General features: G+C 39.4%; 1 protein-coding gene across 5 annotated transcripts in view; it reads right to left on the reverse strand.

The window, feature by feature from the left end:
- Positions 1 to 1758: 1758 nt before the first annotated feature.
- ulk1 (unc-51 like autophagy activating kinase 1) overlaps positions 1759 to 24820 on the reverse strand; it is a 53016-nt gene continuing 29954 nt past the window's right edge. For 2 of the 5 annotated variants that reach the window (XM_012968934.3, XM_018095443.2), the window contains 19 exons: positions 23714 to 23796; positions 22407 to 22457; positions 20915 to 21003; positions 20106 to 20277; positions 18829 to 18889; positions 18355 to 18441; positions 17744 to 17866; positions 17241 to 17392; positions 16620 to 16703; positions 16158 to 16423; positions 15416 to 15609; positions 14396 to 14511; positions 12699 to 12839; positions 12432 to 12619; positions 10378 to 10556; positions 9836 to 9954; positions 8892 to 9049; positions 8004 to 8139; positions 1759 to 6941 (listed from right to left, as the gene is read on the reverse strand). In XM_012968934.3, the coding sequence (XP_012824388.2) occupies positions 6886 to 6941; positions 8004 to 8139; positions 8892 to 9049; positions 9836 to 9954; positions 10378 to 10556; positions 12432 to 12619; positions 12699 to 12839; positions 14396 to 14511; positions 15416 to 15609; positions 16158 to 16423; positions 16620 to 16703; positions 17241 to 17392; positions 17744 to 17866; positions 18355 to 18441; positions 18829 to 18889; positions 20106 to 20277; positions 20915 to 21003; positions 22407 to 22457; positions 23714 to 23796 (2455 nt within the window). In that variant the 3' untranslated portion in view covers positions 1759 to 6885. 5 annotated transcript variants of the gene reach the window in all.

The following is a 24820-nucleotide window of genomic DNA, read 5'->3' on the forward strand; positions in this document are numbered from 1 at the left end:
CCATACTCTGCCTGCCCTATGATGCCTGTGTGTGCCATACTCTGCCCTTCGCCAGCCCTATGCTGCCTGTGTGTGCCATACTCTGCCTGCCCTATGATGCCTGTGTGTGCCATACTCTGCCTGCTCTATGATGCCTGTGCGTGCCATACTCTGCCTGCCCTATGATGCCTGTGTGTGCCATACTCTGCCTGCCCTATGCTGTGTGTGCCATACTCTGCCTGCCCTATGATGCCTGTGTGCCATACGCTGCCTGTGTGTGCCATACTCTGCCTGCCCTACCCTGCCTGTGTGTGCCATACTCAGCCCTACCCTGCCTGTGTGTGCCATGTTCTGCCAGCCCTATGCTGCACACAGACAGCATAGGCCAGGCAGTACATACAATGTCTGTGTGCCATACTCTCTCTGTCCTATGCTGCCTGTGTGTGCCATACTCTGCCTGCCCTACCCTGCCTGTGTGTGCCATATCCTCCCTGGCCTATGCTGCCGGTGTGTGCCATACCCTCCCTGCCCTATGCTGACTATGTGCCATACTCTGCCTGCCCTATGCTGCCTACACACAGGCAGCACATACAATGTCGGAGGTGTGAACAGGAGAACAATGTGGGTGATTACAGCCTGAATCTGAGGTGTGAGCAATGCAGGGGGCCAGTTAATCACAGTACTGATACCATTTAAATCTTACACAAAGTTAAGCCATCAAAGCAGTCAGACAGGTGGGGGGCCACACAGAGGGGGGTCGCCAGTTGGACAGCACTGATATAAACTATAGTGGGGTTTCTGCAGCAAACACACAACTTTTACCAGTGCAGGGAAACAGAACATTACATTTAAATACCGTACATAGAAAACATTTTCATTTTGGGAGTTACTGTTCTTTAATTGTACCAACTTTGTAATATACAAAACTATTTTACATATACAAATAAGGTCCTGTTTCCCCAGCCCCCTGGGTACAAGGCAGCTAGCAGGGACATCATGCTCAGGTATCATGTTTACTTGTTTCTTATTGGCTCCCACTGCAGAGAAGAATACAGGAATGCCTTTTCCCATAGACTATGGTAACCAATTACCTTATTTTTCACAAGACAACAGTGCCTTTATTTGATGGTGACTAAAGAAGGAAAATATGTGAATAGCAAAACAGTCCTATTGGATTTTTAAAAAATATTTTTGATAGCCTTAAACTAGGGTTGCCACCTGTCTGGTTTTGACCCGGACAGCCAGGTTTTCGGAAGGTTGCATGGGTCAAAACCTCCTGCCTGGTTTTCCAAATTAGGAAAACCGGGCAGGACCCAGTGACATTAATGTGGCGATTGGCCAATCGCCACGTCATAGCCCCACCGCCTCCCTGCCCTGTGACATTACGGCCTGTTTGCTCCCAGCCCCCCATGACGTCACCCTGCTCGGCTAAGAAAGCTGGCACCCTACCTTAAGCATTGTGACCCAAATTACAGAACAACTCCTTATCTGGAAAACCCCAGGTCCCGAGCATTCCAAATAATAGATCCCATACCTGTACAATATTTTACAGGTATAATAATCAGTTTTTATTTTATTATTTTGTAGTTTGTCCTGGAAATGCCAATCACTTTGTAATCAAGTAAGCACCCGTGTCATTGCAGCCACTGTCCTTATACATCCTACCCTATAGCAATTAATTGTCAATATATTGTGGCTAAATCTACCATTGTAATAGATGTTTTCTATCGTTCTTTACACCCACCATTAGTCTAACCTTTTTATTAATAACAATAATAGTGTTTTAAATATTTTATTTTCTTACTTTAAGATATACAAATAAAAGAAAAATCAACTCAAAACACAAGACAATGATAAAAACAAAGCATATTAAACTAAAAAAAGAAACAAAAAATCCCACACACACTCAACATCACTTTTAGATGCAGCCCACAATGATCCTTTGGGATTAGGTCAGGAAAAACAGACACCATAACTAATCACTTTAAGTTCTTTCAGCCATGCTTTTCGTTTAAGTTGACATTTACGGACAAGAAGCTGAGAACATATTTCATTTCCTTAGAAAGTCGTTAGTGGAATACAGATACTGAAATGAAGGTTCCTCCCAAAGACTAGAGCCTGTGGTTTACCTTTAGAAGGCCTGCAACTCAACAGTGGAAACAAGTTACAAGGATACTGAAATCAGCAGTCTTAATCTACAAGAAATGGCACTGTTTATCCATTTGGTACCATAGAGGAATAGAAAGAACATGGTAAATGTTTTCACAAACTCTGTGGGACCCAAAAAATCAATGTAGATTGTGAACTGTGCAGAAGAGCAGAGCAGGAAATTGCATTATGCATAGTTGGTAGGCATCAATAACAGTGCAAAGGGGATTCGTCACTGTTTGAAAGTTTGTCCAACAGAGACTTCTTATTTGTACTAGTCTGTGGCCCCTCAAATACCAAATCCATACCATATCCAACTCCGCTTTCACTTGGGTGAAAATGCTAAGAAATGTACTACAACAACCAGTTGGACATTGCAACATTAGGCATGAAATACTGCATTTACTGAATTATATATTTGTGTGCAGAAATGTTTTTCTAAAACTAAAGGGTTCATTAATTATTGGGGGGGGGAACAAACAGCAAACAAGAGCAGTGCTCCTTCCATCTGGCAGTGTGGCATACAGGGCTTGAAAGTAGACATTCAGCCCGGGGCTCCCTTTATGCCTGTGAGTGGAGTGCAGTGGCTTTGCAACCGTGCCAGGAACAAGTGCTAGGTGTGTTGTGCCCATGAATGCACAGTACTTGTGCACCTGGTGTTGTTATATGAGCCATATGACCCGGAATTTCAGTTGGCAGCTGGATCATTACAACAGGAGTTTGTGTGATCTGTAGGTGAAAAATATCTATATTTGGGCGATCCAACTGTAGGCCTACAGGCCAGCCAAGGAGCTAAACAACTCCACTGTATTACATTATAACTGTATTACCAACCAAATAACTTGCCCACTGCATGAAAAAGATGAACTTTACTAATCCAGATAATTCCCACAGGTTTACTAGCATACACAGGGACAACTTTTATACTTATATTAGTTCTCATGTATTTATCATTTAGTTGATGCCTGTCTGTCTAAATGAAGGATACTTGGAAGCACATGCCACAGAAGAAAGAGCTCAAGCATAAAATTAATTAACATACCTGTCCCTATAACAGGTGCAGGTCAAAATTTTGGGACCTATTTTATCATTTTATATATTTTTTTATATTTCCAGAGCCAGGCAAGTTTTAAAAAAATCCTAAAACAGATTGAACTGCTGGGAATCTTTATGGATAAATCAACCCCTTTGTGTATGAAAAGAATTGTACCACTTTTGTTTTGATTGTAATTCAGAGCAAGAATCTAAGATTTGATTATTCCATAAGTTTGTCCATACACAGAGTATAATCTTTGGGCTTTTTTTTTACCCAACTGCCCGACTATTGCACTGAATAAGGGTTGACAGGCCATCTTGCATTCCCATTGGATCAACCTATGCAACCAACCGAACATCTGAAGCCCAGTGAGAAGTCATTAGTCAATCCAAAAAAGGGCCCTATATATGTATATGACTTAAGAAATAAGTTTCCTTTGTGTATTATGAATACATTGCTTTAACCTTGAGAATTAGACAGAACAATTTAAGCTTTTGTAAAATAAAAAGAGTTATTTATATATATACTTTGTGTTTTGCATATCTACTGTATAAACTATATGTTTGTCTATGGGAAGCTCTTTCAAGTTGATAAATCAGGCCAGAAGAGATAAACAGAACTTTGCTGCACACAAATTGCAATTCAGTACTTTAATACCCTAAATTTGGATTTCAAGGGCCACACACAACACACAAGTCCTTTGTAAAGCAACATCCGCACCCTATGAATGTAGGCACCGTGAGGCAGTGGGGTGCTTGGAAATGTCTGCCAGTGCAATAGCCTGCATCGCACTGCCAGCTTACACTGTCATCTGAGGGACTCTGGCTCCCTCTGCCAGGGATAAAGTAGATGGTCATTTTTTCCCAGGTCTTGTCTTCTGAACAATTCTGAATAACAGGGACACTTACACCATGCACACCTACACACATTAACAGAGTTTGATTAACCTTAGCAAGCCCAGTGCATAGCAGATCCCAAAAGAGCAAGATATCTGCAGTACTCAGTTGGTCTCGTCTAGCAAGGGGATAAAAAGGACACTTTTTTTTTCTTTTTCAGAATATTTTTGTGAGAATTTTTTTTCCTGTGTATTTTTGGCTACCACTCAATAAATACCATACTGTCTCAGAAATGTTATATACAAATTAGAAAAGTGATAAAAATGCACTCTGATGGCAAACAAAATGTTTAACCCCTTAGTTACCCAAAGCCTTTTTACTGCGCGCATTGGGATAGCTTCTTGGCATCAAAGGGGTTAATAAGCTAACTGACCAAAAAACAGTAAATAATATTTCAAGTATTGAGAAACAAACTTTAAAGATGTAACCAGCTGTTCATGTTCAGAGCGTCCTACATAAGCAAGATGTGCTTGTACAGAGAATTTATTACTCTCTCTGTGCAGCAGTTCTGGAGGCCTTGTGCCTCAATTATTAGGATATAAGCTTATGTACATACATTATACCCAATGAGGAGATGAAATTAAAACAAAATCCAACATGGGGTGCATTTTAATTACTAATTATGCTTATGTATTAGGTAGTGCAAATATTTACACTTTGAACATGACCAGCTGCTTTAAAAGACCTGTAAACCATGGTTTATGGAGTAATACTTCAAAACATTGAGCCAAGTCTTTCTTATAACAGCTACACTTTAGATGCTATTGCTGCTACAGTCATATATAGCCTGTCCTTCCCAGTGGTTTCGTTATAGCCAGTGTTCCCTGGGACTGTAACCAAGCAGCAATAAACTGCAGAACCCCTGCATTCTGTTCTGAAGGAAGGCATAAGTCTAACTGAAATGTATCAGTCATAGTGGGCTGGGGCACTAAAACAGTGGACTGAATAAAAATGCCCTGGCTGCCGCCTGTAAATTATATGTATCTTCCCAATTCCAATCCCTTGACTGCATATCTGCCCACATTATATGAAATTACTTGTAGGGAGCAGCAGCTCAGTTCAGGAGTGGATTAGAATATATCTCTGATGTTTCTTGTTGCAGTTCAAGTTTTGCGGCCTTTAGGCACTAAAGAGTCAGTTTGCCATTAAGTAATGCTACCACAAGTCCTATTTCCAGGCTGCACTTCACTCCTTGCACTAAAGGAAAGAGGCTGAGAAGCATAATAATAATAAAAATAAAACAACCGCCATGTGAGGAGGATCAGTGAGTTGCCATGAAAATGGAGGAATGAACCCACTGCTTGCTGGGAAGACAAGGCAGTAAAGAACATGGTGCAGACGAAACCTACTGTTTTTGCAAAGCATCAATATACAATTTAACTAACTATACATTATATACATACATAGTTGTATATACAATGGCATATGTACACTGGTAATATTGTATTAAAACTAAAGAGAACTGGGAAATAGCCTTGAGTGATCTTGTGAAGCGCAGCAAAGGCTTGGCTTAATGTGCTGACTCAAAAGCTGATAGGGAATCCGTAGTAACAGCTTAGTAAACAATCAATAGAAAATGTTCCTTTTTTTTCCATATGTTTAGTGATGACTGCTTTGGTGTTGGTTGTTGTACAGATCATCTAAAGAAGTGAATAATAAAGTGCGACTTAAGATTGTGAGTTCCAAAATGCTTAGCTGACAGGCTAAAGCACTAATTGTCTATGATACGGCCAGTCTCTGAAGCTGTAGTGAGATCTGAGCAGCACAATATTCTTTAGTTAGAGAGGACTTTTAATACAGGAAGATCCAGAGTAACACCCAAGTGCACTGTAAGGAGACCTCTGATGAAAAGCTATGAACCCTTAAGCTTAAAGAAGATGAAGTAGTCTGGATCCTGTATACTGTATCCATGTATTCCTGGGGTCACTATGCTTGCATTCTGCGCAGTCTTGCATAACATTGCAGGTTTTTTTTTTTCTTTTCTTTCACTCAAAGGTGTGGTTGTTTTCACAAGATCACAACATATTGCCCCTAACATTCAACAGATATTACTAGTCCACTGAAAGAGAGAGAGGGTAAGCCATCATATCAGGCTTGTACAGTCTTGTGCAAACAAAGCCTTAAAGTCATTCCTGCTGAGATCAACATTAAAGTGACGATCCGCTGAAGATATGATCAACATCCAGATCGAATTAACATTGCAAAGTCTGCTTGGAGCAGGGAATTACAAAGTACACTGCAAACCAGCTGCATTCTTGTGTCTTATTTTCCAAGGCTCTTTCCAACATATTAACAGTTTTGACAGTACTTCTATTGCTCCAGATCTAATTAAGCTATCTTTCTTGTAAAGAACTATAAGATCTTGACTTCATTTTTTAAGTGGAAACTTGGTTTCCTAAGGCTTTTTCCTACCACTCACCAGCAGCTCTCATTTTTAAAAGGTGCCTCCAAAGCTGTGGCATGTTAGGAGCTGGAGCCCCAAGGATTCTGAAATGAGCAGCACTACACTACAGTTAGGATTGCCAGGTCCTCAGGCCATTGATGGTGGTTGGTTTACTGAAGGATTGGAAAAGATGAGCATACTGCAGTGGTGAGGGCGATAAGGAAGAAAGGAACAAGGTGCAATACAGTTATATAAAGAATAAATATCTTCCATGGCCTTCTTCATTATCTTGGCAAATGTTAAACAGAATTGGAACATATATATCTCCTCAATGCCAAAGGTGTTTGATACAACACTGCCAAATGCATCAGATTCGTTGCAGAACTCAGCTGGTTTCAGGTTGACTAGTGAGAAAAATGCTTGACTAGGGAATGAAGACAAGCTCATGCACAAATACTGCCCTGCAGGGCATACAGTCTTCGTTCAATGCACAGCTTACCTGCAAGAAAGGACACATATTATTTATTAGTCTGCTGCATACCAGGGATGGCATTCTTATAGCCTAAACCATTTACCCGCAGGGGTGTAGACATTAGAAAATTTCAAGCTCCATTATTAACATGGTGCAAATTTTGCAGTGCAGCAACCAGACATTAACATCATATTTCCAGTGGCATTAGATTAATCTGTTATGCTAACTGGTTTCTGATTTGTTGAATATATGCAATAGGGCAAATTTCACCTACTTTAACTGATATAGAAGGATGATGTACAACTCTTTTGAACAGTTATAAAACAAAATCTTATTACATCAAAAGGTGCTGGGATATATTTGTATCCCTAATACAAATAGAACAAGTAGTGCTGTGCTGCCCCGAGATTTGTTATAAATTTGAAATCACTTGCAATAGGGCTGGGCGATATACCGTTTAATACCGAATACCGGTGTTTTTTTTAAAAACTATATTCATTTTTCAGATACCGCAATACCGGGGTGTCAGGGTACTCACCCGTGCGGCCCGGTCTCACGCGGCTCCCGTTGTCCGCGGGACGTTGCGCACGCGTGTCCAGGTGCGCGTGCGTCAAAGCGCACATACATGTCAAAGCGTGCACGTCCGCGACGTGCTGACGGCGCCAGTTCTGCGCATGCGTGGGGGGTATTTAAAGCTATCAAACACCTCCTCCTGTGCTATGTTGTCAGCGGCCTTGCCTGGGAAACTAAGCCTGCCTGATTTACCTTACGACTTTCTGTTGCCGATCCTTCGCTTGCCTGACTCTGATTTTCAATACTGCAGTAATTATTCTCTAATTTATTAGGAAATGGGGTTAACACCTAATCATGCATGGAAAAAAAAAATACCGTCAAATACCGTGACACCGATATAATTTTGAAAAATACCGTGATATAAATTTTTGGTCATACCGCCCAGCTCTAACTTGCAAGTTAAGTATAGTATGTAAGCACCACAATGGCCCCCCCGATACTAGAAATGATTTATTAACCTTAAACATGCAGCAAAAAGGTTAGCAGGAAATTTCTACAAAGATAAAAATGCCTTACATTTGCTAATGTTCTCTATATCACTCTGATCGGTCATGAAGCTCAGTAATCCATCCATCAACAGCAAAGCTCTGTGGTACCTTTGCACGCAGTCCTCCCGATGGTGGAACATCTCATCCAGGGCTGCAGTTTGTACCTACAAGCAGTCATTTATAATAATATATACCAAGAATGGTGCACATACAGAAACAAAAGGTATTGCCTGGGTGCAAGGTTATTAACATAACATAGTAAAGCAAAAAAAACGCACTCTCAGGGCTTGCTTAATAAACATCACTTTGTTACATTAAGCAAGCCCTGAGAGTGCGTTTTTTGTCCTGTACTATATCTATCTATCTATCTATATACTTTTGTAGAGATATGTTTATGCATTGCTTTACAGAGATTGTTCTTTATTCATATCCCTGTTCTAATGGAGCATAAAATCTAAATTTTCTGTAACACTCACACAAGACAAAAATTCGGCATAAGAAAATGTGAATAGTATACACACAGTATTAACAAGGTATATGCAATTTCATCAGTCACTACTTCTGGTAATTCTGGGGTAGTTTATGTTTTTTCCAATGTGCTAACCACAGAGCTTGCGCGTGTGGTAGGGGGTTATTTTTACCTGTCTATAGTGGTAAAGAAGTATCCCTATAGAAAGGACTCTTTTAAAGTACAGGGCACTACCTACTGTAATAAAATATGAATAAAGATAAAACTGGAGTCTTAGAGTTAATCTTCTCTTTCTGGCAGCCATGGTCAGTAACTGCAACAACCACATAGCATTTTAAATTTGAGACTGGAAAAAAGATACAACTAAACACCAAATAGTTTACATTTATCACTGTGTACATCATCCAGAATGATAATTTTAAGGAGAACTTTTCTTTTAATACTCACCATTTGTACAGCATAGCTAAAGATGAGCTTCTCTGCCGTGATACTGTTTATCCGATCCATGAGCTTTTGTTTGTCAGCAAAGAACCTCTGGAGCCTTACGTTCAGGCAGTGACAGGAAGATACACTGGATTTATACAGCTCATTTAGCTTCTTCACCACTATTACACAAGCAACAAAAAGGTGTCAAACCTCTATGACAAAGTAATGGAAGATACACCCCACTAATGATACCCCACTAATGATAGGGCCCAATACTACTTAACAAGAGGAAAGTGAGCCCTGCCAACAAAGTAAAACAGGGCCCAATAAAAAAGAAACAAGCAAGTCTAGGGTTTGCAAAGATAATTCAAGCATAAAGTTTCGTTAAGGGTTACAAAAGTGAAATCAGCCCAACTTACACTGCCAACCACTGGGAGGCACTGTACACTCGCATTTCTATAGCATTGGACAAAAAGTCCAAAAGAATGGCAAAACGGCTGGGAAAATATTATTTATCTAAGTAAAGGTAGCCTTGCACGGGCCAATTCTATCTGTCGTTATGAGTCCTTAGACCGATTTGGCAGCTTATCGGCCCATGTATGGGCACTAACAACTTACGACATTCAGGCCTGGACTGGGATTCAAAATAGGCCCTGACATTTCAAGTACACAGAGGCCCAAACAGCCCCCACAAGCCCAATAAATAGTGACTATCTATGGCGTCTTACAGGAGCCCTTCTGGCATTTGGCAGAACCCACAGATTGCCAGTCTGGGCCTATCACAGTAATAGGAAAACCAGAAGATTATGGCAGACACAGTTTTTTTTCATAAAATGGCAAATATTAATACTTTTGGGCAAGAATCATACTAATACGCTACACACAATAAGAATGTTATTTTCCCATAATGGGGACCTCACAGTGTTACACATCTAGTTACACACCCAGTTATGCAGGGCTCTTACCTTGCCGTACAGTGGAGGAGAGGCACAGCTTTCCAGTTCGGATCTGTTCCATGGCTGTCTGTAATCCAGAGGACAAAAGCTCACAAGCCTTCAGGTAGAGAACGAGTTGTTCCGCATAACTGAATAATAAAAGAAAGGGCTTTTCAATAGTTTACCACAACTGATAAACAATCTGCAGGAGGCTTGCAAAACATAATTACATTTTACAAGCAAGCAGGTATCTGCCATATAATAACAAATCCTTCTATAGTTCCCCCCACACCAGGGCCGGAACAAGGGGTAGGGAGAAGAGGCAGCTGCCTAGGGCGCAATGATTAGGGGGCGCCAGGCAGAAGCCTCTGCTGCCTACCACTAGTTCCCCTACTTTGCCATTGCCCCCGCCGCTAATGACAAGTGGCGGGGGCAATGACCCACGGCATCGCACCCCCCCCCCGAACTGCGCATGCGCGCCAACGGAGGGGGCGGGGCGGGCCAGGTGGCCGACCGGGTTGCCTAGGGCGCCTGGACGGCTTGGCCCGCCCCTGCCCCACACACACACTTACCTCCACTCCCTACTCAGGAGGCTGATCTGATCGGCCACAACACTTTCTTGCATCTGATATTCGGACATCACTGATGCACCCACATCTGCAGAGGTTCCTTTTAGAGATGCGATCTCCATAACAGAATGGGCAAAGACTAAAGTGAAGCGGAGACTGCGCAAGGTGTCTGTGTGCTCTTGCTGCAATAGAAAATGAAGGAACCAGTCTGATTACCAACTAGTTCACTACTCTGGTTATATATCTAAAGGCTTAAAATGGTTGTTCATCTTTGAGTTAACTTTTAGATTGATGGAGAGAGTGCTATTCTGAGTTAAATTACAATTGGTCTTAATTTTTTTGTAGTTTTTTTTAATTAATTTACTTTTTGTCCAGCAGCTCTCCATTTTGGAATTTGAGCAGTTATCTGGTTGCTAAGGTCCATATGTCCCATGTCCCGAGCATTCTGGATAACAGGTCCCATACCTATACTAAATGTTGCTGCACGCGGTACAAAAACACCATGTAACTAGTCATGCTTATGATAGCGTTGTGTTGTCACCCAGTCACGTATGGCAGGGAGTGCAGTTAAAGCAGACAGAATGCTAATGATCAAGAAAGGGGAGCTGTAAATATTTATAGGATGATCCATCACATTCCATGCCAACCTTCTTTATATTAATAATTACATATACATACTATATTCAGTACATGCAATCAAACAACAATCTGTTTTAATGAACTACTTACTTCCTGAACACTCATACTGATGGGCGGGCCCATTTATCAACAATCTGATTTTAGTGGTTCTAGAGTTTTTTGAAACCACAAATAAAGTCATTTTCCATAAAAGTTAATCATTTGCATTAAAAGATCTGAATATAAAAAGCAGGAATTATTTAAAATGCAAAATGAAAACAAAAAGCTGGAATTTTAATTTGCTTACAAACTAAAATATGAAAACCTCTAAAACCAGGAATTAAATAGAGATTGTTACAATATGCTTAGGGCAATTCCAATCTTCTACATGACCTTGACTTCTTTTAGATGGTTTTTTTCACATTTGTGGTTTTCGTGGTTTTGACAATTCACATTTTTTTTATTGAAAACATTGTGTTTTTAGTGCAAAAAGACACAAATCGCAGAAAAAAAAAATGAATGGTAGTAAATGTGCCCCTTAAAGTCAGAGGAAATCTAAGAACAAACAAACAACTGCAACTGATCCTACAAAATAAAGGTGAGAAAACTTTTGGGCATGCAAAAATGAACCTTCACCCGCACTCCCTCCGCTCTCCAAAATCCACTCACCACTCGGTGCACAGTGCTTAGAGGGATCGGCACCCTCCCCACAACTTCCAAATACATAGCAATGGCACTCAGGAGCTTAATACGGGACTCAGCCCTTCAAAAGTTTTATTGCGGAAAATGCATTTTCCGCAATAAAACTTTTGAAGGGCTGAGTCCCGTATTAAGCTCCTGAGTGCCATTGCTATCTATTGAGAAAACTTTTGGGCCCATGGGCAACAATATTTTTCTGTAAAACTAATTAAACCTGCTTGCAATAATCCTTAAAATATAGGATACAACAAATATACCCATATTTCACATAATATATATAATAGGATTAAACTGTATTAGCTGATGAAATTATATAGTTCTCCTTTGGGACTTAAACACAGTAATGCCAATGCCAATAACTACTTGTCATTATCTGCTTAATAGCAAAACTATATTAAGAGCACATTCAGTACTTGTGCAATCTCTATTTTTATGTTTGGAAAATGAGTCCAACCCCAAAGACCCTCTGGTGTGTTTCCCAGACAAGGATCATAGGACACAACAACAGTCCCTTGTAATTTGACCTGTTTTTTTGCTGGCTTACATATTACACAACCATTACAAAATATATTTGAAGCAATTATTTTACAAACAGGAAATTGCTCTGCCCAAGTACAACATTTTATCTAGCATAACAATAATAATAATAGAAAAAGAAAGAAGAGAGAGTGGGGAGAGAAGGCAGAGAAGAGGAGATGGAAACGGAGGAGAAGAAGACGTTCTAAAATGGTTTTCCATACCTCCATAAGTGTTTCCTCAGGTAGTTCAGGCACCTCAAACATTACAACACCCTCAGCATTAGCTGTCCCAGAATCAGGATAGGTGCACCTGAGGCTGGGTGGTGATTCAAATGCTTCTCCTCCTGCTCCAATCAAAAGATGCCTTCCGGTAAAAGAGCCTGCTGAGCTCTGAGAGCTGGAAGATCCCACTGAGGAGGAAAACAAAGGGAATAAGAAAGCTAGGAAAGACACTGGATGAATATAAAAATAGTGGAAGAAGCAGCTTACCAGAGAAAACCCGGGTCCTTGCTTGGGGAGTGGCTGTTCCATCTGGAGGTGAACCAACAGTAAAAATGACAGGGGCTGGGCTGGTGGAACTTCCGACCTGTGCACCACTGGGCAAATGACCTCCAAAGCCAATAAAGGGAGCTGCAAAGAACCAGACAAGATTAATAACAGCTTCAATTTGTCAGTTTCTTATAATGAAAAAACATGAAATTACAAAATAATCTGTTTCTAAGATTTTCACCATTAAATGAACATTAATTTGGCACAAACTATTTTAAACTTCAGAAATGCTAACAAGGTGAGCATTTAGCAATAGTAATCATCTTTTGCATGCTGCAATAAAATCTTCCAAAATTACTAGAATAAGTTTATATCAGAGTATCATCAAGAGATACCAGGTTTTTACAGCAATAACTATGAAATGTAAGGGAAACATAACTTTCAGTGAATCTAGGTATTACTGCTTTTAAACACAATTTAAGAGAAAGGCAAAAACAACTACAGGTCCCTTACAACATATTGGACATCATCTCCGAGTTATAGCAGGTCATTGTGGTATGCAAAGAGTTGTTTTGTAGCAACATATAATGGACCACCTTGCTGCCTATCCATGAAACACAGCCTATCTCTAATTATATTTCATGTCATAGCCAACATTGGCAAAGGGACAGATCATGTTTTTAGTAAATTTCAATAGGGATATTTCTGTAATTTGGATCACCATATCACAAATGAGCTAAAAAAATACACACATTAAATAAACCCAATAGGTTTATTAATGGATTCATGCAGCTTAGTTACCATCAAGTAAGGTTACTGTATTATTATTACAGAGAAAAAGTATTAAGACTGCAAAGTGGGGCAGTGGGATTGGTGGCCACCATCTTCTGCTGCATTGGGTCCAATTTCTAGGTCATAGAAAGGCACTGCTGACCAAGACAATGCACAGTGGAAGCCTATATGGCCCTGGCTTCTGTTGCTCATGCTTAAGGTTGCCGATCTCTGGAGGCTCAGCGGCATTTCAGGGCAGGCACAATGCAGTATCAAGTATAGTAAAACTGATTAAATAGCACATGTACACCAGGAACTCTGTTCTGTTAATCAGGAGAGGATTCACTGTAATGTAAATCAGTATTAGCTGATAAAATTGATCTATTCTCAAGTGATTATATTATTTAAAACCTGCCCATCTAGGAGGAATCTGGAAACTCTTCTGTACACAATAAAGCACTATAAGATGGATTATAAAGACCATAAAATACAGGATAGGTGATAAAAACCATGTCGTACATAAAGTATTTTGTAAATAAATGAAAATGCTGCTGCATTCTAAAGGCTAAATAACACAGACAACTCTGACACAAGAAAATATATTATATTTTCCTTTTACAGCAAATCCCTTCAAATCCTTTGAAAGGTGTAAACACGTACAACAGGCTTTGGCAACCAGCAGAGCTATTATATAGTTACACAGCAGTTGCTGTTGAAAAAAGAAATACGTCCATATAGTAATTGGACTTCAGCATCCCATCAGCAGCTAAGAGTTGATGAAGGGGTATTGGTCTTGTGGTGCAACATCAGGAGGGCTGCAGATTGTTCATTATTGACATAAAACAAAGCTTTAAAGTTGCATCCCACTGTAAGGCCAATCTCTTTGCTCGGTAATAATAAAAAGTTCAGGAAACATAGCAACTCACCTGCTATTTCCATGGGTTTTTCTGCATTGAGGCTATCAGTGCTTCCAATCTCAGCAACCTGAGTCCCAAATGCAGCCTTAAGCAACAGATCTGTCAGTTTTCCAGTACTAAAAGACCTGAAAGAGACAAACAAGCACATCTTTGGATGATGGGCTTCCTACTGAGGTTTTATTGCATCACCAGCATATAGTAAACCCAATATATTTCAGTGAAATTAAGTTAAGCTTTTAAAAGGGTTTGATCCCAGCCTGTATATGCTTAAGTGAGTTTCCTCTGGCAGGCTGCTTGTTTCCCCCCACACTCCAAAAAATATAAGGAGTCCACAGAGATGAAGATCCACTCATCACCAAACAAGTAAACAATATGCCCACCTTGAGGTTGATGGGATACAGGCCAACAGGATGAGAAACGCATTAACGCAACTACCTGCCAACATTCTTCTTCTGATTGACATCTGCCTGATTTTTGACCTGATATTGGTCAGGTAGGTCCACCTGAGGGCCCCATACACAGGGCAATAAACTGCACACTCAGAACTTTGCAGCTTTTATCTCTCTGTGTATGGCCACCTTTAGAGGCAGGCTAACTGGCTCCTGATACAATTTACCATCATGTGAATATTCTAGGGACATTAGCCTGTAAGCTCCACTGGGGCAGGAACAGGTGTGAATGATGTATAATCTCTGTAATGAGCTTCTAAATATGTTGGCACCATAAAAATAAAAAATATAAATAATAAAAATACATAATGATATAAACTGAAGTAACTGAGTACCACAGAAAAATCTTTATAGGGCACCCAAAACTTGGGAAGAATGTACTCCTAACATACTGTATACTGAAACTGTGCAGTACAGAGCAATCATTCCCCATCTGTAGGGTATAAGTTTGTTCACTGAAACACAAGAAGGAAATTTTCTTTTGTAAGGCCAGAAGCAGCTGATTTCTCTATGCCTTCTGCCAGAGCTCCCACAAATAAATAACATAAGAAATAATACATGAAACCACGGGTGATATTACCTGCCAAATGGTCCTTTTACTTCTTCCACAGGACGCAGGCCTAAATTGTTTTGCTGACAGTGAAAATGACCCATGTTCTTTAGGTCAGGAAGAGTCTTATTTCTGGTGGGTGGGACCATTACTCCCTGGTGAGCAAGGAGAGCCAACAGATTTTGGGAGCTGGGACCCCGTGGGAACTCAAATGGTGACATGCTCTGCAGAAAACAATCAGAAAAAGAAGAGAAGTGTTCAGGTATAATAGTTTCTGTTTCAAAATACATATCTTTTAGAGCTTTTCAAGAAAGAGGAGGATTAGGCAGAAATAGTGCCTGATGTGGAAACTTAAGAACTAATATCTCAAGTCATAAAAAGCAAAACTCAAACAAACATGAAACACAAAAGAATGGAAAAGGGACTATTTTCTGAAGCAATCAAAATCAAAGAAATTAAAAATTTACTTTCATTTAATTGCTTCAAAATAAAATTGGCAGGCAAACACGTGTCCCAACAGGCAGCATTTAAACATCAGTTACATATCAGAATGGCTGACATCCCTGGTTAGCACCCTCTCTCATGAAATGAAGGCTGTTTTGGACAACACACATTAACGGAAATGGGTTGGGGGATAGCCATATAGCCAATAGCAGCTCTATAAGTAAACACAATCCTGCGCTAACCCTCTAGATGTTTTTCAGGCTATAACAGTGATGAAGTTTTTTTAAAAAGGACATAAGAATGCCATTGCTTTCTTGCCCATGAGTACCTTTGTGGGTGAGCCTAGTATAGTAGGTAGAGGACTTCTCTGCATGAAATCAGATAACTTAGGGGAGGATCTGAGAGGACGGGTTGGCTGCAGGCTGTTGATCTGCTGAGGTTGGCTGGGCTGGGTCAATGTGTCTTGAGGCATCACAGGATCAGAGTACTGTTTCTTGATTTTTTGTCCACAGGATTGCATGTCTGACAGGTTAGGGGCACTGTGGAGTCGGGATCCCATTCCACGGGAGCTCTGCCCAGGCACAGGAACACCTGCTGACAAAGATACATTCATGAATTTGCTCAAAGTGCTGTACCACAATCTCTGTACATTAAAAAGACTTACAGTATTTGGAGATAAAAAGTAATAATTGTAACTTTCACCAGAATTAAAAATATATTCATCAAAAGTTATTTGCCACATTACATAATCCAAATCATTTGTCATACACCATTCTTATAGAGAACATACCATAGACAGGACTTCTGTTCCGGGTCTCCGTTCCTGCTGGACTTACAGTGATGCTTTGTCCAGGCTGCTCTGGGATAGTTCCCACTTTAAAACAATACAAACAGATTAAATATGAAGAGGAGACAAGGTATCTGACAATAATAACGTCTTCAATAATAATGCCAAGGTCTTCAAGAAGGAAATCCAAGGTTTCAAGTAAAGTCACAAATATATAATAAACACAATATACAGTTAATATTTTGTATTTTTTTCCAAACCTTTATAACCAGATTCCATGTGCTTTTTAAATGGCACAGTGATATAAGTGGTCCATGCAACATGTTTTCTTTTAATCTGAAAGCCAGGAGAATCTTTCAAGTATGCTGCAAATTAAATAATGGGCAAATACTTATATGATTTCCAGCTTAGAAGAAGCAAGTAGAGTTTTAAAAAACTTAAATTCTCTTCATTGGGGAACATTTTTTTTTTAAATACTGACAAATGCCACAGATGCATCTTTATTTGTCCTGTCTCAGACAATAAACTCTACCACTGGCTTTGTTATGATCTAGGGCCCATTCATATAGTTCTTACAAGTCAGAATTCTGGCAACTAATAAAATCTTTAAACATAGCGTTTTACCTTGTGGGGAGGGTGTGTATGGTTTTGCCCCACCAAATGAAAGCCTTCTTGGTGTGGGGGCAGATGTGCTCTCCATGTGGAAAGGAGGGGATGTGCCACCTTTCATGAAACTAACAGGGCTCGTGCTACTAGACTTGCGCACCATTCCAGCTCTAGGAAACAACAGTTGCAAAAATGTGTTTGGGTTAGAAATATTGCCCTAATTTGGCATGATCATTGCTGCATGAACATTGGCTTTTACAGGATTATGCTGTGACAACTAGGCACACACCAAAGAAGAATGAAAACATATTTTTTTGGATTATTCAGCACATCAAAATGTTGACAACATCACATTTCCCACCTATCTATGGTTATATATCCCATCCCCTCTTGCAGCCACATTAGTCTGCTCTACCTTTATATTTGTGCAAGTAAATTAAGTAAAACATTTCATACAAACAATTTAATAAAAAGTTAATAATATTAATAAAAAGTTGTTCTAATCCAAGTGTGTCCCTCACCTAGGTGGAGTGAACTGATTCGGAGACTGCAGATTCTGCTCTATCCGTCGGTAATTATGGATCTGAGTTGGAACAGGAATGGGGACTGACTGTCCATACCTACTGCTTGAAGGCTGGGCCAGCCTGCAATAGAAAAACAAAACATATTGTAAAAAATAAAAGGGACAGTAAATGTCCGAAAAGACCTGAAATGCTCCTGAGTGTTGGTGCTGATAAACAACTAGCACTTGGAAAGCTAATTTTAGATGACAGTTTAAGAATAGAATCAGCTGACAGAGATTATGCGGTTCCATTATTGAAAACTATGCTTGACAGTGAAAAGGCTGATATAAAGGAGAGTAGACTTAGAAAATTGCCAGAAGCTGCTTTGAGCAGTCCTTAGTATCCCAAAGGACCAACTGCGAGGGCAAAAAAACTGACCCCGTGTCATTTAGGAATAACACAGGCATAGACTTTTAACCAAAGCAATGCCACAAAGTTTCATACTTTATAGGTTCAATAATATAGTGTTATCATAAACTTACAGAGCCTTGGAAGCACCCAAGATTAGCATGAAGGTTCGTTATTTGTGTAGCAGTAGTACAAACAACACCAATTTCCAGGTGACCTACCTGGAAGGGCCAGGAGAACAGCTATATGCAGAAGTTGGTGAAGGTGTTCGAGCGCGACTCTCTAAGCCTGTGGATGTTAGCAGTGATCTGTTAAATGACAAAAAGTTGTAGGGTATTAGAAACAGATATGTTCATAAAGAAAACATACACATTTAAGAATAAAAATACAGGCTGTTGCTCCAACGGCCTGTATGCCCCACACACGGGCAGAGAGGCTGCCAACTTGGACAGAGCGAGCCAAATCGGCCACTTTTAGTCTAGATCCCATCCTTATCTTGTCCTGCTATAATTCAGAATTCTTCCCACTTGAATGTAACATATATATCTCCAAACAGTGTGGAAAATATTTGTAGATAAAAAATAAATTCTGCCTAAGCTTAGCTAGTATTGTAGCTTAGAGTGCTTGTGTGGAACAGGGGCAGATTTTTAGTGCATAGGGCATACAGGGCAGATATGAAGGCAGATAAATCTTACCCGCTGTACATTAATGTATCCTGGATAGGTTTGTTTGTAGTGCCATCAGCAGCAAGATCACCTAAAATAAAAAAGTCACGAATATGAAATCATTGTATTCTTGTAGTTTTTGGTGCTGCAGTTTTCTGTGCTCTTCATATATTTGAATACAGTCACAGCTCACACTGTGTTTAAACACTTTCACACAAGCCAAGATCCATGTTTTGTTAAACAGATTAACCTCTGAGGTTTGTTTTGGCTCTACTTGGCTGTTTTCCTGCTATTTCATTAAATTAGAAGTTAAAGATGTACTGTACATCCCAGGTACTGGATGAGCAGCCTTTGAATCCCTGATGTACTTCACATAATCACCTCATTATTCCGCTTAACATTTTCCAACCTGATCACTAAAACACTTGGAATTCTTCCAGTGGCTCAGTCTAGTTTCTAGGCCGATCTGCAGTTCCTAGAAAACCTCACCTGGCAACACTGCCCATGGGATTTTTTTTTGCAGAGAGGAAAAATTGCCTTGTTTTAATTGCCTGGGAAGCACATCAGACTTTAATTATTGTGTTAGGTCTGAGAGGAGTAATTAGCCGCAGCACACCACACAATGATGCAGAGTATTTAAACCAGGGTAGAATAATAAAAACATAAACAACAGTTCCAGTAGCCTGCATGTTTTTTGTTGCGGGATCTGCACTAATTCACTTGTGTAACCCTTTAACTACTGACATGGGTAGGATAGAAAAAGGTTTGAAACAGAAGACAGATTATATTTATACAATACATTTTAATAAAACAGAGTTAAGGCTACAGCAACACTGGGCTGATTTTCAGCTCGTGGATAATGCAGGCTGAGAATCAGCCCCTATGCTCTGTTCAGCTTCCGGATGTGCCTGGAGTAACTTTGTTGACCTGGGTGCGGGCAAATGAAGCAGATTTTGGTGCTGAAATGCATACTTGTATGTTTTGGGGTCGAAATCTGCTTTGTGCGCCTGGCTTCAGGCTTAAGCCACATGGGGCCGAGAATCAGTCCTGTGTGGATGTAGCCTTAGCCTTATTACAAAGTTGATCCCAACTGCACAAAATTGTGTTAGATAAGAGATAAGTAACCACGTAATGAATGAAAGAACAAATAATGAACAATATAAATTGACACACAAATGCAACAGATGTAATAAAAACGGACATTTTTTAACTTTAATATATTCCTCATATACTTCTACATGACTAATCTGCAGGTGCTTTATTGAGATTTATGTAAGCAGGGCTCTAACAGTAATGCTAATACAAACCTGGCATACTGGGGAACTGGGCAGGCACCATCACAAAATCATCAGTGTCGCATGAAGAATTTTTGCTGCTGCTTTCAGCAGACTCCTTGGAACCCTGAAGAAACCCTGGAGAGTCAGGTAGAGGGGACACCAGTGTCTTCCCTTGTATTTGCTGTATCTCTCCCAGGGACTGCTGAACAGCAAGGGGGAAGATATAATGGTTTATGCAACATGGATATATGTAAGTAGCTACAATAAAAGTAGCTACACTAAAAGAGTGCTGAGATTCAGAGAAGAAGTCTATGCAGTTAAAACAGTGGTAAGGGAATGAAATCCTAACCTAATATGATAGAAAACTGTTCATTACAAATATGCTAGCAATTTAATAAAAGAACGAAGTGATAATTGCATATATAGAAAACAGAATTACATACAAGTGAAGCAGACTATTACTACACTTTTGGCTGTCTTATAAATAATATGTTCAGTAAACAATATAAAATCTCTTATACAAGAAACCTTCAGAGAGACAGTAATGTGGCATTAGCCTATAAGCATTATAAAAAGGGCATTATATGATTGTAAGTATGTATGTAACATACATATTAGCATTACATACTGTATATGGTCCTCTAGGTGCTGAAGGAGCAGTGTTATGCTATTGAGTTTGAATTTTGTTTTTTTACAAACAAATCTAATTATGTTTTTGACACCTGAATGACCTGTGATTCACATAAAGCAAAACCCCAGGGGAGTTAATAAGTGTCTGTGCAAGACATATGAGAAGGACCCTGAAAGTATAGGCTTAGGCAGAAGGTTTAAATACTCACAGGGGGAGAAGCCAGATGTGATGTAGAGGAGCTGCTACAAGAGCTTCCAGATCCTGAGCTTGGATAGGATGGCATTGGCACAGGCACAGCTAGATAAAGACAAGGTATATTTTAATATACAAACAGGCACTTATTAACTTTTTGTCCTTGGGACAATGGGGCATATTTTTTTTTATTTCAATAGATTTTTATTGATTCAAAATAGATAGAAAAAGGTACAGGTTACCATACAACTATCATTGTGTGTGTAGTCTGTATACATACGTTAGGGGACTGGAGATTCTCCTTAAAGGGGGCACTCCAGAACCCATTTTTTAGTTATATGTATATCGTGCAGACTCATAGAGCCTTAATTGCTGTGAAGTGATGAGATTGATAATGAACCACAAATCATTAAACAATAAACAGTAATAACTATAAACAACAGACAGGTCATGTGTCTTTAATTTACATTAGAGAAAAGTCAGGAATTTTAACCTTTGTTGCTAATCTAGGTTGGATGCCCTCAGTGGTCCTTATTTTGTGGTCAATGTTACATTGAGAGAAGGGAAATAGGGTAGTCTGCCCCATATATGTATATAAGTCAATGGGGCATATTTACTAAAATGTGAATTTTCTTCTCCTTTACCACCACCACAGTTCACCTCAATCTGCCAGGTGGATTTTTTATATCACATCCCATATTTACTAAAAATTGTAAGTACGCTTTTGTGAGAGAAATGTGCAGTGTTTTCTCCTGCTATAAATTCTCTGTAAATATTTGTCAGTGATTTTCTTTGTACAGTTGTAGCAGAAAAGATTCTTTATAGTATTTTCTTCATGAAGAAATTATGTATGATGGATATTAGCATGGAGGAGGAAACATAGATAATGAGAGGCAAAAAAGTGGATGCTGTGTATTTTTAATTGGCAGTTTGCCAGCCTGAACCTGGGAAAATTACTCTGGGTGAAAATTTGTTCTTGAGCTCTTAGTAAATTGGTTAATGTCACCAATTTCTCTGGAGAAAGTTTACCTGGTGAATAGATGTGAATTTACATCAGTGTAAAAAAATTTTCACCAATGAGAAGTTAATTCGCCACACCTTGTTGTCGTAGGCTTTTTAGTAAAATGCCGGTGTTTTAGTAAACTAACATTCTTGGTGAAAATAAGCCTTTAATAAATAATAAATGCTTGCATATCTGACAAAGAGACAAATGCTGTCCTTGCATTTCATATTAAATGTATTCAATTTGTTTTCAAAATGCACCCCTTAAATGACTTATATTTGCTTCTATTAATAGCAAAAAAGGTACAATATTTTGGCACACTCTCAGAAAAATACAAGTTGATAACAGTCCATGACGAGGTACCGAAGAAATTAGTGACCAGCAACAAACTATATAAATTTTTATCAAACTGTTACACTGTACAGAATGCCGAGTGTGAAATGGGTCAGCATCTATCCTTGTTGGATTAGATAACTTGTTGGGAGTTGGTTGTGACAACACTTACATTTCTTCATGGAGGAGCCCGCATCTAGAAATGGATGATGGAAAAATTCATCTGAAAGAGAGGAAAAAAGTACAAGTAGGTGTCACATCAAACGTATTCATACACCCCACTGACAGGGCTAAATTGCATACTTCCCGCTAGCCTTTCATATTAGCTTCTGCAGGGTGCACAATGCAGCCTCTGAAAAATTCCGATTTCCCCTTACATGTATGTTTTTTATAGATATTTGTTAACTTTTTTTTAAACTATCCTGCTGAGCAACCTACTGATTTATAATAAAAGGCCTGTGCAGTAACCTACTATATGTGTATAATAGGAATAGGCAACCTCTGGCATTACAAGCATTGCATAGCTACAACTCTCAGAATTCTTCTATCCCTCAACTGATGTAGTGATTCTGGGATTTGCATTTCTAAAACATCACAGCTGAAAAATATACACAGCATCTTAAGGATTTCACCACTAGGTTCAAGTCTAAGGAAAATAAGAACATAAACAACAATTATTTTTTACAGTTCTTCATACTGGAGGGACATTAGATATTTATGAATAAGGAGATATGATGTACAGCAGGCGCCCTGACCTAATGTGATAAGTCTACAAAACTAGCCCACAGCTTCTAATAGGCGTAGGCCTCTAGTCTGTTTATACACAGCTACTCCCTATCGTCGCTCTCCATGAAACACAGCAAGCCTTAACGAATCGCTCCCCAGCACCACCCACATCATTCTGTGTAGTCAAACATAACCCAACAGCCACAGGCAGCTGCTGACTTTAGAAACAGACTGATACAGTAAAAGGCTGCATTGAAGTTTGTATGCAAGGGAAAATATGCACTCTAATTTATTCTCCATCACATAATACAAGGGCACACATTTACTGTGACCAAATAAGCATGTACTATGTGTGTGTAGGAGCTGTCATATTGTTTGCTTGTAATCATATCAGAATTATTTATAAGGTGTTTCAAAAAATATTCAACTGGTCACCAGTTATTCTATGTAACAGCACTGCTTTAACCTTACAGTAAGTGGTGTTTTTCTAAGTAACTATTTCTGTTTTATGGGGTAAAAGAACATTTGTCCTTTTTTCCCCACTAACCACTTACCCTCCTCTGGCACCAGAGCCAATGGATGGAGCATTTTAACAGGGGAGTGATACTGTGAGCATAAACTTACTAACTAGAGGTATCTATCAAAAGAAAACACCCTGAGCAGGCTGAATAAATCACAATAATATGCAAATCTTAACCTGACAGTTATACACTGGCAATATACATGAGAGAAATGTTAAATAAAATGATTTACCAAACTCCATTCGATCCTTCTGATTCCGCTGCAGGAGTCCTAATAGCAGTTGTTTCAGATGACATGATGTTTCTCTGGGGATGCTATAAAGGCAAGACAGACATACAGCTTACATAAAGACCATTGCATACAAAAAAGGGAGAGACAGGGAACAGCCACAGTAGAGAAAAATGCTGAGCTGAATATTCGAGAAGCCTGTGCAAGTGAAAAGCGAGAGGAGGATCGTGGCTGCCAGGTTTAAATTTAACATTTGTAAGGTCCCAGAGCACCATTCTGCTTTCACCCTCCCAAGTGTGCATGATACAAGGTAGCCTTCTGGAGGAGGGGCGACACAGGGCAAAGGTATTTGTGGGCTGTCACTATTAATGTTATAGGAGACCACCAATATCAAACATGAAACATGTTTATTGGCTTTTCGTTATGAAGGTGGGCACAAGGCCTTTTAATAGTGTGATATGGTCTTTCATTCATTCAAATAGAATGTATTATTTGCAACGGGTAAAGTGTAACACACAAAAGCCTTGTTGTGCCAGCCTAATTTTATTAATGTGCGATGAGGTTATTGTTGGTAGTTTGACCCAGATGGATTCAAACTAAACACTTCCTAACCACTCAAACACAAATTGTTTTTAGGAAAATACAATTGTTTCTTTGAAGTTAAAGGAAAACTATACCTCAGAATGAATACTTAACCAACAGATAGTTTATATTATGTCAAATAACCTGTTAAAGGATCTTGCCAAACTGGAATATATATATCAGTAAATATTGCCCTTTTACATCCTTTCCCCCGATCCACCATTTAGCTATGGGCTGTGTGCTCCCTCAAAGATCACATGACCAGAAATAAAGCAGCGCTAACTGTATCAGGAAGAAGTGTGCAAACAAAAGACAGAGCTCTGTCCATTTATTGGCTGATGTGGCCTAGCATGTATGTGTGCCTTGGCTTGTTTGTGTGTACTAAGAATCCTATGATCCCAGGAGGCAGCCTTTCATTTAATTAATGCAACTACCTTACCAATGGGCATTTTTTATTGCAACATGGTTCAAGTTTTCTTTCCACTGAATGCAGTATTAATAATAAATAAAATAATAAAAAATAATAAA

Source organism: Xenopus tropicalis, chromosome 1 (genome assembly GCF_000004195.4).
Source record: "Xenopus tropicalis strain Nigerian chromosome 1, UCB_Xtro_10.0, whole genome shotgun sequence".
NCBI classification, from domain to species: domain Eukaryota; kingdom Metazoa; phylum Chordata; class Amphibia; order Anura; family Pipidae; genus Xenopus; species Xenopus tropicalis.